Source organism: Emys orbicularis, chromosome 11, assembly GCF_028017835.1.
Source record: "Emys orbicularis isolate rEmyOrb1 chromosome 11, rEmyOrb1.hap1, whole genome shotgun sequence".
In the NCBI taxonomy this organism is placed as follows: domain Eukaryota; kingdom Metazoa; phylum Chordata; order Testudines; family Emydidae; genus Emys; species Emys orbicularis.
In genome coordinates this window covers 71695717-71711865 of record NC_088693.1, presented here as the reverse complement: position 1 = coordinate 71711865, position 16149 = coordinate 71695717, and the positions used below count along the sequence as shown (strand labels likewise).

The 16149-nt window shown below is 46.2% G+C and overlaps 1 protein-coding gene across 1 annotated transcript; it reads right to left on the bottom strand.

Moving 5' to 3' along the window:
• Nucleotides 1-4163: 4163 nt before the first annotated feature.
• SPP2 (secreted phosphoprotein 2) lies at nt 4164-15906 on the bottom strand. Its single transcript, XM_065413838.1, has 6 exons — nt 15852-15906; nt 15638-15762; nt 12945-13067; nt 10437-10547; nt 5058-5112; nt 4164-4261 (listed from the first exon to the last, which is right to left on the bottom strand). Exons 1-6 carry the CDS (start codon nt 15901-15903, stop codon nt 4164-4166), a joined length of 564 nt encoding a protein of 187 aa, XP_065269910.1. The 5' UTR covers nt 15904-15906.
• Nucleotides 15907-16149: the final 243 nt, after the last annotated feature.

Sequence of the window (16149 nt, the reverse complement as noted above, 5' to 3'; positions counted from 1 at the left end):
AGAGACTAGGTGGGGTGACTCACATGACTGGAGCACTGTCATGGATGGGTATAAACTGTTCAGGAAGGACAGGCAGGGGAGAAAAGGTGGAGGAGTTGCACTGTATGTAAGGGAGCAGTATGATTGCTTAGAGCTCCAGTATGAAACTGGAGAAAAGCCTGTTGAAAGTCTTTGGGTTAAGTTTAGAAGCGAGAGCAACAAGGGTGATGTCATGGTGGGCGTCTGCTATAGATCACCAGACCAGGAGGATGAGGTAGACGAGGCTTTCTTTGGACAACTAACAGAAGTTTCCAGATCACAGGCCCTGGCTCTCATGGGGGACTTCAATCACCCTGACATCTGCTGGGAGAGCAATACAGCAGTGCACAGATAATCCAGGAAGTTTTTGGAGCGTGTTGGGGACAACTTCCTAGTGCAAGTGCTGGAGGAACCAACTAGAGGCCGTGCTCCTCTTGACCTGCTGCTCACAAACAGGGAAGAATTGGCAGGGGAAGTAGGAGTGGGTGGCAACCTGGAAAGCAGTGACCATGAGATGGTCGAGTTCAGGATCTGGACAAAAGTAAGAAAGGAGAGCAGCAGAGTATGGACCCTGGACATCAGAAAAGCAGACTAACTTTCTTAGGGTACTGATGGGCAGGATCCCCTGGGAGGCTAATATGGAGGAGGTAAGGAGTCCAGAAGAGCTGGCTGTATTTTAAAGAAGCCTTATTGAGGGTGCAGGAACAAACCATCCTGATGTGCAGAAAGAATAGCAAATATGGCCAGCGACCAGCTTGGCTTAACAGAGAAATCTTCAGTGAGCTTAAACACAAAATGAAGCTTACAAGAAGTGGAAACTTGGACAGATGACTAGGGAGGAGTATAAATATATTGCTCAAGCATGCGGGGGTGTAATCAGGAAGGCCAAAGCACAATTGGAGTTGCAGCTAGCAAGCGATGTGAAGGGTAACAAGAAGGGTTTCTACAGGTATGTTAGCAACAAGAAGGTGGTCAGGGAAAGTGTGGGACCCTTACTGAATGGGGAAGGCAACCTAGTGACAGATGATGTGGAAAAAGCTGAAGTACTCAATGCTTTTTTTGCCTCGGTCTTCACAGACAAGGTCAGCTCCCAGACTGTTGCACTGGGCAGCACAGTATGGGGAGGAAGTGAGCAGCCCGCAATGGTGAAAGAACAGATTAAGGACTATTTAGAAAAGCTGGACATATACAAGTCCATGGGGCTGAATGCAATGCATCCAAGGACGCTAAGGGAGTTGACTGATGTGTTTGCAGAGCCATTGACCATTATCTTTGAAAACTCGTGGTGATCAGGGGAGGTCCCAGACTATTGGAAAAAGGCAAATATAGTGCCAGTCTTTAAAAAATGCAAGAAGGAGAACCCGTGGAACTACAGACCGGTCAGCCTCAAGGAATCCATTTTGAAGCACTTGGAGGAGAGGAAGGTGATCAGGCACAGTCACATGGATTCACCAAGGGCAATTCATGCCTCACCAACCTGATTGCTTTCTATGATGAGATAACTGGCTCTGTGGATGAGGGGAAAGTGGTGGACATGATATTCCTTGACTTTAGCAAAGCTTTTGATACCTCTCCAACAGTATTCTTGCCAGCAAGTTAAAAAAGTATGGATTGGATGAATGGACTATATGGTGGATAGAAAGCTGGCAAGATCGTCAGGCTCAATGGGCAGTGATCAATATCTCAATGTCTAATTGGCAGCCGGTATCAAGCGGAGTGCCCCAGGGATTGGTTTTCGGGCTGGTTTTGTTCAACATCTTCTTTAATCATCTGGATGATGGGATGGATTGCACCCTCAGCAAGTTCGTGGATGATACTAAGATGGGGGGAGAGGTAGATATGCTGGAGGGTAGGGATAAGGTCCAGAGGGACCTAGACAAATTGGAGGATTGGGCTAAAAGAAATCTGATGAGGTTCAACAAGGAGAAGTGCAGAGTCCTGCACTTAGGACGGAAGAATCCCATGCACTGCTACAGGCTGGGGACCAACTGGCTAAGTGGCAGTTCTGCAGAAAAGAACCCGGGGATTACAGTGAACGAGAAGCTGGATATGAGTTAACAGTGTGCCCTTGTTGCCAGGAAGGCTAACGGCATATTGGGCTGCATTAGTAGGAACATTTCCGGCAGATCGAGGGAAGTGATTATTCCCCTCTATTCGCCACTGGTGAGACCACTTCTGGAGTATTGCGTCCAGTTTTGGGGCCCCCACTACAGAAAGGATGTGGACAAATTGGAGAGAGTCCAGCAGAGGACAATGAAAATGATTAGGGAGCTGGGGCACATGACTTATGAGGAGAGGCTGAGGGAACTGGGGTTATTTAGTTTGCAGAAGAGAAGAGTGAGGGTGAATTTGATAGCAGCCTTCAACTACCTGAAGGGGGGTTCCAAAGAGGATGGAGCGAGGCTGTGCCCAGTGGTGGTAGATGACAGAACAAGGAGCAACGGTCTCAAATTGCAGTGGGAGAGGTCTAGGTTGGATATTAGGAAACACTATTTCACTAGGAGGGTGGTGAAGCACTGGAATGGGTTACCTAGGGAGGTGATGGAATCTCCATCCTTAGAGGTTAAGGCCCGGCTTGACAAAGCCCTGGCTGGGATGATTTAGTTCAGTGGTTCTCAAACTTTTGTACTGGTGACCCCTTTCACATAGCAAGCCTCTGACTGCGACTCCCCTGATATATTAAAAACACTTTTTTATATATTTAACACCATTAGAAATGCTGGATGCAAAGCGGGGTTTGGGGTGGAGGCTGACAGCTCGTGACCCCCCCCCCCATGTAAGAACCTCATGACCCCCTGAGGGGTTCCGACCCCCAGTTTGAGAACCCCTGATTTAGTTGGTGTTGGTCCTGCTTTGAGCACGGGTTGGACTAGATGACCTCGTGAGGTCTCTTCCAACCCTAATCTTCTATGATTCCATGGTTCCCAATCCAGTGCTCTAGCCACTAGACCGCCCTGCAGCTCTAGATTAAGCTTTACATTAGCCTTTATTCCTAGAACAGTCTGAATGGCTGCCAAGTTGTACCTGTGTGTGCATTTGAATCAAACATGGCTACACAGCAGGAACACAGTCACAACTCACCAAGAGAGAGATAGCATTTAAGATGTCCCCTCACATGAGACACCTCAACAAGGGCATGATCCAGAGCCAAAGTCAATTGAAAAGGCCCTAACTATACATGATGTGCTTTATTGCTGACAGAAATTTCCCCTATATCAACCAAGACAGGTCGAGAAAAGTGGTAGAGATGGAAGAGTGCAGGCCTGTGAACACCAGAGTTCATTCTAGCCTGCTGAGTCAAGGATTTATTTGTGGGGATGGTTTTGGGGATGTGGAAGGGGATTAAACCCATAAACATGACACAGTCTCCCCAAAAGCTATCTGATCGCAGTAGCCTCCAGTCACTACCTGTCCATGGAGCTATTCAGTCCTGAATGCCTGCCAGGCTCACAGAAAATGTGGGGGGACGAGAGAGGGGGCAGTTAAAGAGACTGCCAAACCATTACATTTGGATGAGAAAGCAGACTGGATGGGCTACAGACAAACTCCATCTTTTCATATCATTTCTTTGCTTGCTGTGACACTTCAGTTTAGTGTTCATTAGTTATTAGTTCATTTCCACACTGGACTAGACAGCACATCATGTGAAGGTGTTCCCTTAATGTGGCCGTTCCGTTGTAGAACTGAAAGCATTTCTTTTTACCTGAGTAACACAGCGGTAGTGCTGTTTCTATTCTTGCTTGTCTCGTTGGCATTCCCACCAGTAAAGTCTGTACGAGCAGCAGCGAGTCTCGGCGCTTGGCCCCACAGACTGGGGCTCGCACTGTAGTGCTAAAAATAGCTGCAGATGTTCAAGCTCAGATCCCAGAGCGGGCTTCATTGCCAGAGCCCAATCATCTACACAGCTATTGTCGGCTCGAGTCTGTAGACCCGGGCTCTGAGACTCATTGCCGCGGGCTACTGCTTGTGTAGACGTACCCTAAATTCCCAGGACAGGCTAGCTTCCAGCACACTAGTAGCCAAGTCACAGTTTATGGATTCCTATATTCCCAGGAGGTCATCTATTCTAAGCAATCAGCCTGGGAAGTCCCAGGACATACCTTGATAGAAGGCACATTCAAGCAAGTGTATTTACCTGAGTGGGGTTATTCCAATGCGTAGGAGTTGGCTTTACTGGATTGGCGCTGAGCTTTATAGCTCTGGCGTCTTCTCCCTGCAGAGAAGGCCTCAGGAGCAAGTTGAGCTTTTGGAAAAGAACGTGATATGTTAGTGGGTCCCTTCAGCATTCTCATGTACAGTTTGAGCAGGACATCCCCTTAAAGCATCCGAGTAAGGGTTAGGACAGTCGGGGTCCAACCCCATACGGAAAAAGCACATACCAACTTCTGATGAGGTGAACATCGTGATGTACAGACTTGAGGTAAATATGGAGAGATCTATACACCATGCTATTAAATATTGGCCTAGCAGGTGTCAAGTGTTTTGGGCAAAGAGTAAATTCACCCCAAAAATGCTATTAATGAATTCAGCTCAAATTTGGCAAAGAGTTTCAGCCCAAAACCAATTTTGAAAAGGTTAAATCGATATTCCATTCCAGAACACTTACCCAGGGGAAGCTTGGAAAGAGATTGTGCTGGTGGGCACTGGGAGAATGCAAGTCTCACCACTGCCTGAGATTGCTCCCCTCTCCACGCTCTCAGAATTACACACCCTCCCATCCCTGTGAAAGGTAGCGATAGTCTGGTCCTGCGCCTGGTTGCATCGCTATCATTCCACATTGGCCACTCCCTCAAGTTATGCTTCCCTATCTCACCCCCACCTTGGATCAGTAAGTCAGGGGTTTTTTTTACCCCGTTCCAATCAGATCATTCACTCTAGCCTCATTGCCTCAAGAGTATATCAAGAATTCAAAGCACCTATGCTTAGGTTAGGGTGGTTATATGGTAGTTAAGGGGGTAAGAGAAATCTTGTCTGTTAGGCTGCCAACGATATGCATCAAACCTCTGAGTGACGAAGAGTCAATCACCCAGATTACTTACCTTCATTGCGACTGTCACCCCTTCTGTTTGGGGCCATCATTTCCATGAACATCATCTAAAAGTAAAGACATCTTTAAAAGGCATATATACCGAGCTGTCAAAGTAAGCAGCAGTCAAAGGCAGCCTTTTGGATTTGCTATGATTTTATCTCATTTAAAGTAACTCCGTTTGGGAAAAACATCACTGAACCAGCCTAAGGAAATATGAGTACTGAAAAAGGGACAGCCAGTCCAAGAGGAAACTGGCTTGGTAGCCCTGGCTGGCATGCAGGGAAATCACCTTTAAAATGGGACCCTGGAAATAGAGGCTCCCTCCGCCAAATCAAGAGGAGCTTTTCAAAGGTATCCCGTTGTTAATTAGAGCCTCTGAAACCAATGAGATTAGGGACCTTGGCTTGCAGCCTTTGGGGTTTTCTAAAAGCCTGAATAGTTTATACCAGTCACTCTCTTCCTGCCTGCCAGTAGCATCACATGGCCATAAGCCTGAGCTTGCCCCCCTGAAGTCACTGGGAATTTTGTTGGAAGACGACTGATCCCCACCCCAGGCCATTTATGGTAACAAACATATGGCCAGAGAAATTCTCCATTCCAAGCCAGCTTCTCTGATGCTGTGCAACACTTCCAACCAACCCCACCCGCAAGCAAGCAGGAATTCTCCCCTCTCCTGTTGCTACAGAGACACGTGCTCTGTGGTTCTAACTGACTTCACTGGTGCCCAGGCTGGCCCTTCAGCCAATCCATGGCAAGACTGCCTCACCCTGGTTCGGCTAAGCTAGCATTTGTGGTGTGACCGGGAAGGACAGGGTAGATGTGCCCCCTCATCCCACACCCAACACCTATTCACAACATGCCGGGCTGGGAACTCCTGATTTAAAGCATAACCTCCGAAGGCAGATTTGCAGGGCACCTTTTGCAGAAAGAAACTTATTTCCCTTTTTCTCTGGCATCACTTCCCTTTGGCATTTATGCTTCATGAATACTATAGCAACTGTGTTTCCTGACAGGAATAATGGCTGCAATTGACATTTTTAAATGACTGTTAAAGAGTATTCACCAAAAGGACTCTACTCCAAAAAGTGAGTATTTACACTGAAACCCCACTGTAGGAGTCATGTTAGTCAGGGCACAGAACCAGTGCTCCAAATTTACCCACATAGCTTGAATTTTAAACACTCAAATTGCACTGCTTCCATGCTACAGATTGTGAATTCCTAGAACGTATTCTCCGAACAGTTTGGAATAGGGACTGAACACAAGAATGTCACAAGCTATTCTGACAAATTAAAGATGCTGAAGTTTGAATCTTATTTGCTCCAAGTTATTCATTGTGCTCTAACATTTAACCAATGGCACGGCAGAAGGGTTCGGCCGGGTTCGGCCCTCTCCGGGGGGTGGGGAACCAGACCGCCTCGCTACGTCCGTCGGGTTATTTCAGGGGAACTAGCCTGGCCGCGGGGTTTCACGCCGCGGCAACAGTAGAGACCAACAAACAGCTCGATTCCACAGACCCAGGCCCTAGTTCAGGGCGGGGCAGTCGAGAGTCCCTTATGCAGGGGCTGAGCAAACAAATGAGTTCAGGAGGCCTAGGCCCTGGCTCCGAAGGGCCTGGGAGAGGGGGAGATGGCCACCCGTATGTTGGGTGCCAGGGGGGATGCAGGCCCACCCACTCCACTGCGTCCCAGCCCGGGGCCCTAACAGCAGCAGATGGCCCGCTGCTGTGTCAGTGGGGATCCTGACCGCAACACACTGACATCGGCTCTGGGTGTGCTGCAGCCAGACGAGGGTCGGCTGCCCCCAGGCTACTTCCTACCTCCCCCTCTAGAGGTACCTGCGTCTGGACGGTGTCCTCCAAGGAATCGAGCACCATGGGCTCCTTAGGGTACTCGGCGAGCGGTAGGCTTGGCAGCTCCTCGGGGTAACTTGCCACAGGCAGGCTTAACAGCTTCTCCAGGGTCTGGTCGGCATCAGGCCTCGGCTGGTCTGGCCAGTCCTCGGGTTGATCGCAGACTGCAGGAGTCTCCCAACCGGAAGCTAGGTCACAAGCGTCTGGCTTCTCTGACGGCTGGGGCTCTAGTGAGCTCTGGGATTGGGCTTTTGTACTTCCTGTCCTGCGCCCTGACCTCTGGGGGGCGGGCGCAAGCTCCACTGGCTCCGCCCACTTTGGCGTCCGGAGGGGCTCGTCCCTCTCCAGGGCAGCGGGGAACCAGACCGCCTCGCTACAGGCACAAGTTATCCCCATACTCTGGCACTATAAGCTTTTGCCTGAAATGCAAACTTCATTTCTGAATATAATTATTGGGCCCAACTTTAAACACCATGACAATTAAAAAAAAACAGAGTGGTGCAAAATGTTCATACACCAAATGTAACAAAATCAGAAAAGCAAGGTGCAGAATGAGTTATACCCAGAAAGGGACATAAAACACAATAAGGGCTTGTCTATACTTAAAGTACTGCAGCAGTATAGCTAGGAATTCTCCCATAGGCCTAGCTCTGTCTACACTGGGGATTAGATCGGTTTAACTGCATCACTAAGGGGGGTGGATTTTTCACATCCCTGAGCCATGTAGTTATACCAACCTAATTTCCTCATGTAGACCAGTCCTAAGAAAAGGTTCTGTAAATACACAGGAACAAGAGAAAGACAAAGGAGAATGTAGGTCTGCTACTAAGTGGGCAAGGATAGCTAATAATGGAGGACATCAAGAGGCCTTAGGTGTTTCATACCTATTCTGCTTCAGTCTTCACTAAGAAGACTTAATTGTGACCAGAAGCTTAACAATTAATATTAACAAGCTGGAAGGAACACAAGCCAGGATAAGGAAAGAACAGGTTAAAGAATATTTAGGTAAGTTAGATGTTTTCCAGTCGGCAGGGCCTGACACAATCCACTGTAAGGTACTTCTGGAACTTGCTGATGCAATCAGAACCATTAGCGATTATCTTTGTGAATTCACGAAGGATGGGTGAGATCCCAGAGAACTGGAGAAGAGCAAACATAATACCTATCTTTAAAGGGGGGAATAAAGATGATCCAATCAGCCTAACTTTGATACCTGCAAGGTTACTTGAACAAATATTAATTTAACAATCAATTTGTGAGCACCTAGAGGCTGATAGAGTAATAAGGAATAGCCAGCCTGAATTTGTCAAGAACAAATCATGCCAACTTAATTTCCTTTGGCCTAGTGGATGGCCGGGAAGCAGTAGACATGATATATATTGATTTTAATAAGACTTTTGACAAAGTCCCAAATGACATTCTCATAAACAAGCAGGGATAGTGTGGCCTAGATGAAATGACTGCCAGGTGGGTGGCACAACTGGTTGAAGAACAGTACTTAAAGAGTAGTTATCTATGGTTCACTGTCAAACTGGGAGGATGCCTTTAGTGGAGTCTTGCAGAGTCCGTCCTAGGTCTAGTACTGTTCAATATTTTTGTTAAAGACTAGGATAATGGAGTGGAGAGTATCTTATAAAATGTGTGGGGGACACCAACCTGTAAGGGGTTGTGAGCACATTGGAGTACAGGATTAGAATTCAAAACGGCCTAGACAAATTGGAGAATTGATCTGAAATCAGCAGGATGAAATTCAATAAAGACTAGTGCAAAGTACTACAGTTGGGGGTGGGGAGGGGGAATCAAATGTACAACTACAAAATGGGGAATGACTGGGTAGGTGGTAGTACTACTGAAAATGATCTGGGGGTTATAGTGGGTCACAAATGGCATACGAGTCAGTATGATGCAATCTCAGAAAAAGCTAATATTCTAGGGTGTATTAATAGGAGTGGTGTAAGACACAGGAGGTAACCGCTGCTCTGCTCAGCGCTGGTGAAGCCTCGGCTGGAGTGTTGTGTCCAGTTTTGGGCACCACACTTTAGAAAAGATGTGGACAAACTGGAGAGAATCCAGAGAAGAACAACAGAAGTGATAAGAGGTTTGGAAAACCTGACCTATGAGTAGGCTTGGGCCGAGGTTGAAATTAAATAAACCTATGAATAATCTCAATGTTTATTTTTAAGCATTTTTTCTATTTTTATTTATTTAAATGTTCACAGTTGCAGGAAATTATGGGGGAATCAGACAATGCCTGGTTAAAGACAGTAGACGGATATAAAAAGTGAAAGCTTTGTAATAGTTTAAACACAAATCGCCAGTATCACATGTCAAAATATACAACTAAGAAATTCTGAAGCAGCATTTTTCTTACTTTGCCTATCTGTACATTTTGATTATTATTGATGGAAATATTTTTTTGTCGGTTTGTGTGTAGCCAATGAAATTGACATTTACTGACAAAAATCTAATCCTTCCGAGCCTACCTATGAGGAAAGGTTAAAAAAACTGGTCATGTTTAGTACTGAGAAAGAGAGACTGGGGCGGAGGGGTGGGGAGAGGACCTGATAGCCTTCAAATATGTTAAGGGCTGTTATAAAGAAGATGGTGAGCAATTGCTCTCTGTCTTCACTGAAGGTAGGACAAGATATAATGAGTTTAATCTGCAGCAAGGAAGATTTCGATTAGATTTTAGGAAAATTTTAGGGATGGACTAGATAGGGCCCTTTCCCCCAGGCATTTCTATAATTCTATGACACCATCCAGAACTCAGCTGCTTTCTTGCTTTGTTACAATCTGGAAATGCAGGAACATGTTTGTCCAGCAGTGGGAAAATTGGCACCCAGATGAACCTGGTTTTGCATCAAAGTCTTTGAAAATGTGCACATTTGCAGGGTTTTGAAACAGCCAAGTGGAGCTCAGCTGTTTTGATCCAACTTTTTACTCAAGTCTAGGAATCGAGCGAGGCAGATCAAAACCAAAGAAGGATGTGGAACAGTTCCCAGGGTGAAAGTGCTTTAGTTATAACAAGAAGTGCTTGGACTAGTGATGACTTGAACAGCAAAACAGAAGAGTAGGTGAATAAATTGTATTTGTTTCTGACTATTAGAGCTGCATATCTGCATCTCTATGTTCATGCCTACAAATACTATGCAGGACAATGTAGAATTAGAGTCTGCAACTCAAGTTCTCCCATGGCATCCATCACGGAAAATCAAAGATCCCAGCAGATCTGGGGTGATGCATGAGACAAAATAGCCAAGTTCCAGACCCGGAGAGGGGAACAGAGCCCTGTCGGGAGAGGCAGTTTTTGTTCTTCGTTGGCGGTGTGCTGAAGGGCTGTTTTCCCCCCTAAAGCGATCACCACTTTTGTCTCTGTCATTCACTGCTTCAGTGGAACGATCTATGAAGGCAGGGTGTCTTCAGATATGCATGTGCAACTCCTAGTCAGGTTAGCGGAAGCCGAGCCCATGTGCACCCGAGGCGGAATTTTCCTTAAGACGAAGCTGCATGGCAAAAGCAAATTTTCCGCTTACTTACCTCCTCGCTGCTTGAGGATTCTGAGCTGGACCCATCCTGGCTGCAGTAAACTGCCAAGTTCTGTACCTGCTCTTCAGAAACCCGCACTGTACTTCTGCAGAAGGTCGTTTGCTGTAACAGATCAAAATAGAGTTCACCCATGCAGCTATGGCGGCTATGGCATAAGCCTACTGGCACTGTCTGGAGAACAAGTTTCAATGAAAAGTCATACAGCCTTTTGATAGCCAGCTACCAAGAGCAGGGACCTGAGAGAGCACATTGTTCACAACCCTGGATTAGCCTTTGGTTCTGGTCTTCCAGCAAAACTTATTTGTGGCAGTTCAGTGTAGTCACCAGTCTCTTGAGTCTTTCCATTTTTGAACTGGGCGTGTCTGGCTTTCGTGCTCCTGAAAGACATCACCCCCACGCCCTGGAGACTGTTGCCCTCTGCCCAACCACAAATAGGTGCAGCATGGACAGCGCTAAGGTGAGGTGCCTCACACCTTGCTTCCCCAGTGTTCCTCAGCCCCCACAGAAGGAACTCCTCCAGGGCAGGGAGAACATCAGTCCCTTCTGATCCACCCAATAATTTAGTCTTCTGAAGGCTGTAGTGTTTGGTCTAATTCTGGTTGTTGGGCTGGGTGGTGTTTAGTGGCCAGTCATACAGGCGGTCAGACTCAATGATCTGGTGGGCCCTTCTGGCTTTAAACTCTATGACCATCTACATTTCAGAGGCCCTTTTCATCCCTATGGTTCTCTGAGATTGCAGATGGGGAGCCATACGGTGCTGAGCTGGTGGTAGTCCCATTTTTTTAAAATTACTTCTTTAATCACCAGATTGGAGGCTTTAATGATTAAGTGGTAGTTTCACACAAACTGAAGCACAACTAACACCTATTTTAGGTGATGGGTTACTGCAGGAGTGCCCTTAGCTCCCTCCTGGTGATATTTTGATACTGTACTTTCATACTTTTGCACGTTTATTAGGATTGCCTGTAAGCGACACAAAGCAGAGAAGACAGTTTGAAATTCCTATTCCCTCAGTTGGGGGAACTTTCCTGTACTTTACCTGACCGAGCTGAGTAAGGACACAATCACAGACATACACACATGCATCAAATTCAGCCACTGGATAGGGACTCCCCTAAATGATAAAATCCACTGACTAGTTGCCAATGGACTTGGGTGTGGCCCTGTGATGGACTTCAGTTGGCCTGTTAACAAGTGTTGCCTGATAGAGGATTCGGAGTCCTACGGGCTGCTCTGCTCTATGCCAGGGAACAGGCCAGCATATAGCTCAGCTCAGGAGCGGGAGACTGTGTACAGAGGTGGCTTTAAGCCACATTTCCTTCCACTCCCAGCCTGGGGCTAGCTGGTTGAGTGACCATCAGATAAGCATTTATTTTTACTGAATCCTAAATATCCTCAAACAGCAGCTTGGTGTTCATATTATGCTCATCCAGGTAGCAGACCAGCTACATGGGGGACTACCCTGGGATGCAGGGCGGACTTGGACATCATGGTGTCCACCATGAACTTGAACTTCCAGAGTGATAGCATGGCCCAAAGGGTTGATGTGATCCTTGGGATGTATAAACAGGGGAATCCTGAGTAGGAGTAGAGAGGTTCTATTCTCTCTATGTTTGGCACTGGTATGACTGCTACTGGAATCCTGTGTCCAGTTCTGTCGTCTCTAATTTCTCAATATCCTTCGGGAATTGTTGAGGATTCAGAAAAGAGCCATGAGAATGATTAAAGGACTGGAAAACTCAAGGAGCTCAATCAGAAGGTTAAGGGATGACTTGGTCAGCATCGAAGTACTTACACAGGTAACGGACCATTTGATAACAGAGGGCTCCTCAATCTAGTTGACAAAAGATACAACAACATCCAATGCCTGGAAGTTGAAACTACATCAATTCAGACAAGAAAAAAGAAGTGTCTCTGAACAATGAGGAGAATTAACCATTGGAACAATTTACCAAGGGTTGTGCTGGATTCTCCATCACAGGCAATTTTTAAATCAAGCTTGGCTGCTTTTCTAAAAGATCTGCTCTAGTTCAAACAGGAATTAATTCAGGGAAGTTTTCTGGCCTGGGTTCCACCCACAAGGGGTCATTCTCGATGATCACAATGGTCCCTTCTGGCCTTGGAATTAATGAATATGTTCATCGTGGAGATGCAGGAGCAATTTTTCAGTCGGGTATTTTTTGCTGTGAAAAAAACATCTTAACTTCGCCTGTGTTGTTAAGTGAGGCAATGTAAAATAATGAAGATGGGCTTGGTCTGGTCCTTTCTAACGTGGCATGGAATACCCCCCTTTCTCCCACCCTGTGCATGTTGAGCAGGGAGGAGTCTACAGCAGGTTATGTATTGTGGCCAGTCCTCAAATGTCATATACTTAATGCTTCAAGCCAAGTATTTGCTTAGCAAGGGCCTTGAATGATCAGTACAAAAGCTGACCGATTCCCAGGCCATGTTCAATCACACAGAGGGTGTTTTCCATGCTAGGAGACCCGGCATGCTTACCACATAGCGTCCCACTCTGAAGTCACACAAGGACGGATCCTTCTCTGAATCTTTAGTGCAGGTGGTTTCTCGAACAATGAAGTCCAGCACTATACTGTAGTCATTGTTATCCAACAGGTCAACCTGTATAAGAAGGAAAGGCCAATAGCATGTGTGATTGCTGCTTGGGTTTTTTTCCCCTGTGTAAAGTACTCGGTACTACTGCCTCTTTGCCAAACTGTGGCAGAAATCAGGGCCTTGAGAGTCAGTATCAAACCAGAATATCAGGGACTGGAGCAGAATATCAGGGACTGGGTCAGGGTATTTTCTTGTGGACATTTTGTAAATAAACCAGTTACACCACATCTTATTTCCTTGAACAGAGTTGGTAAAAGCTTCACACTAGCAACTCCTCCTGCAGAAGCCTCAGGTAAGGCGTGATGGCCCCAAGCAGCACCTGACTCTCTATGGTCTCTCACCAGTGTAAATTGCTTAATTAAACAGTTCCCTTTCTGCCCCAGTCCTGGAATTTTACACCTGGTGCACCCCTGGAGCTCACAGATCTTCCTCTGGGAGTATATGAGCTTTGAAAGAGTCTGGGCATCAGCTCTCCTGGGTGGCTGCTTTGCCATCCAAAAGGAACCTTGGAGCTCTAAGGCTGGGGTGGCCAACCTGTGGCTCCGGAGCCACATGCGGCTCTTCAGAAGTTAATATGCAGCTCCTTGTATAGGCACCGACTCTGGGGCTGGAGCTACAGGCACCAACTTTCCAATGTGCCGGGGGGTGCTCACTGCTCAACCCCTGGCTCTGCCATAGGCCCTGCCCCCACTCCACCCCTTCCTGCCCCCTCCCCTGAGCTGCCGTGCCCTCGCTCCTCCCCCTCCTCCCCCCAGAGCCTCCTGCACGCCACGAAACAGCTGATCCGGGGGTGTGGGGAGGCGCTGATTGGCAGGGCTGCCAGTGGGTAGGAGGCACTGGGAGGGGGAAGCGGATGGGGGGCTGCTGACGTATTACTGTGGCTCTTTGGCAATGTACATTGGTAAATTCTGGCTCCTTCTCAGGCTCAGGTTGGCCACCCCTGCTCTAAGAGCTGACACTGGAAACTCACATTGTCTCCCTAATGAGAGAGTCAGGCTGGTTATGCATCACACACACACACACACACACACACACACACACACACACACACACACGTCATTAGCACCTTTCAGCCCAACAGCAAAGCTACTGTTGAATTGCAGCTCTGCCTTGTGTGTTGTAAACAGTTCCAACAATGAGCTGTCAAGGGTGGAGAATCACAGACAAGTGACAGTTAACCTGTATCTACTGTTAACTAACCTTATTTATGAGGAATCTGTTATACCAAAAAACGCCAAGGATGATTGTGTTAGGAAAAAAGCTCCCTATTGAGCTAAAAGGAAATCTTTCCTGGGTTTCCTCTTTCAGTCATTACTCCTGCAATTGCAACTTACCGTTCACCCCATGGTTTATTCATGCCCAGCTATGTTATAAGTCTGTCATCTCATTATTTTAGCTTATAAATGTCACAGAAGCTGTGTAACAATCAATTTCCAAAGTGAGACCCTTAAAAAGAGTGCCTGTACAGTGCCTAGCACCTTGGGGCCAAATCTGGTTGTTGCCTTTTGGCACTACTCACAATATAAGTGTTCAGTAATACCAAACAATAATACTATTACCAGAACAGGTGCTGAGTAGTACCGTCCAGCAGGAAACGTGACAAACTTTAAAGACTGGTAGGTACATTTGCAGTTATATGTATTAAGGTCTTCTCTCCTCTTTCTCCCATTCTTATTGACTTTTCAGACCCAGTGAATCTCCCTTTCACTTTCAGCACCTTATTTTCCAACCTTGCTACCCGCAATATTTCCAAACTAGATTTATTCCAGCAGGACCATGGGACCACTCATCATGCAGGACTAGGTACATTCCAAGTTCAAAGTTTAGAAACAGTGGGGCTTTGGGTTTGTTTGGGTTTGCAAGCCTCTTAATTTTATATCAAAATGCAGTAGTTACAGCATATGTCACTGGGGCTAGGAGGGTGACAGTCACATTTGGTTTTTGTTTTTCAAAAAGTCCATTGTGGAATAACAATTGAGCATAAGAAACTTGAGCCTGTTAAAGCAATTTTCTGAGGAAGCTGTAGGCACTGAAGGCAGCTAGTGCCAGCTACACATGACCAGTAGAATTGCTGCCATGATACTACATACAGATTGAATATGTTTAGACTGCATGAATGATGAACATAAGTGATAAGGACAAGTGCATCTACTAAATATTATAAACGCTGGCCAAGAAACGTTCAACTGAGCCACATTACAATGCACCCAAAACTGGAGTGCACTTTTCTAGAGCTGATTGAAAATGCCAATTATTTTTCCATGGAAGATTTTGAAAACATTGTTTTTCCTTGAAGTGTCCCTCAAAAAAAAAAACAAAAAAAAACCCCATGGTTTTTATGGTGAATGAAAAGCTGAAAACCGACAACATTTTGGTTTTCCAAAAAACATGATTTTAGTTTTTGAAAACCAAGAATGTTGACTGAATGCCCAAGAAAAAAAAATCACCCTTTAAAAAAAAATTTTTTTTAAAGAAAATTAGCGCATTCCAAACCAAAAGAAAATTGGTTGACGTTTCCTGGTTTTTCCCCACCACAAACATGTCAGTGACATTCTTTTGACCAGCTCCACACTCACCCCTCTAACGTAGCTCCTGACGACCCCAAACAGGGCTGGCCATTGTGATCTAGAATTCACTCTTCCAATGGAGGCACGCAGAGCTTCTTCCGTGATAGATGGTTCATAGTCATACACCGGCAACCCTGACACAAACATATCACAGGCCCATTAAAACAAGCATTGGTCATTCATCCAGTAAGAATGGATGCTCTTCCTATTTAGAGGAACTTACCAGAACAAGACCAAACACTCATCACAAGGGCAAAAATGAATAAGGTCTTCATGGTTTCTCTTCTGGAAAACCTAACTTTCCCCCTCGAAGCAGCGAACTCTTCCCATCAGCTTTCCAGCATATATTTCTCTGCCTTTATATAATGCAACCTTGATACTCCGCCTGACCTTCCGGTGTCAGAGTTTAGCTACAAACATTGCACTTTAAACAGAAAGGATTGATCTAATGGCAAATATTTGTTAGGCTTTCTTGTGCTTGTGGGATTTCTTCATCAAAGGGGTACTGTCTGCAGTACTTC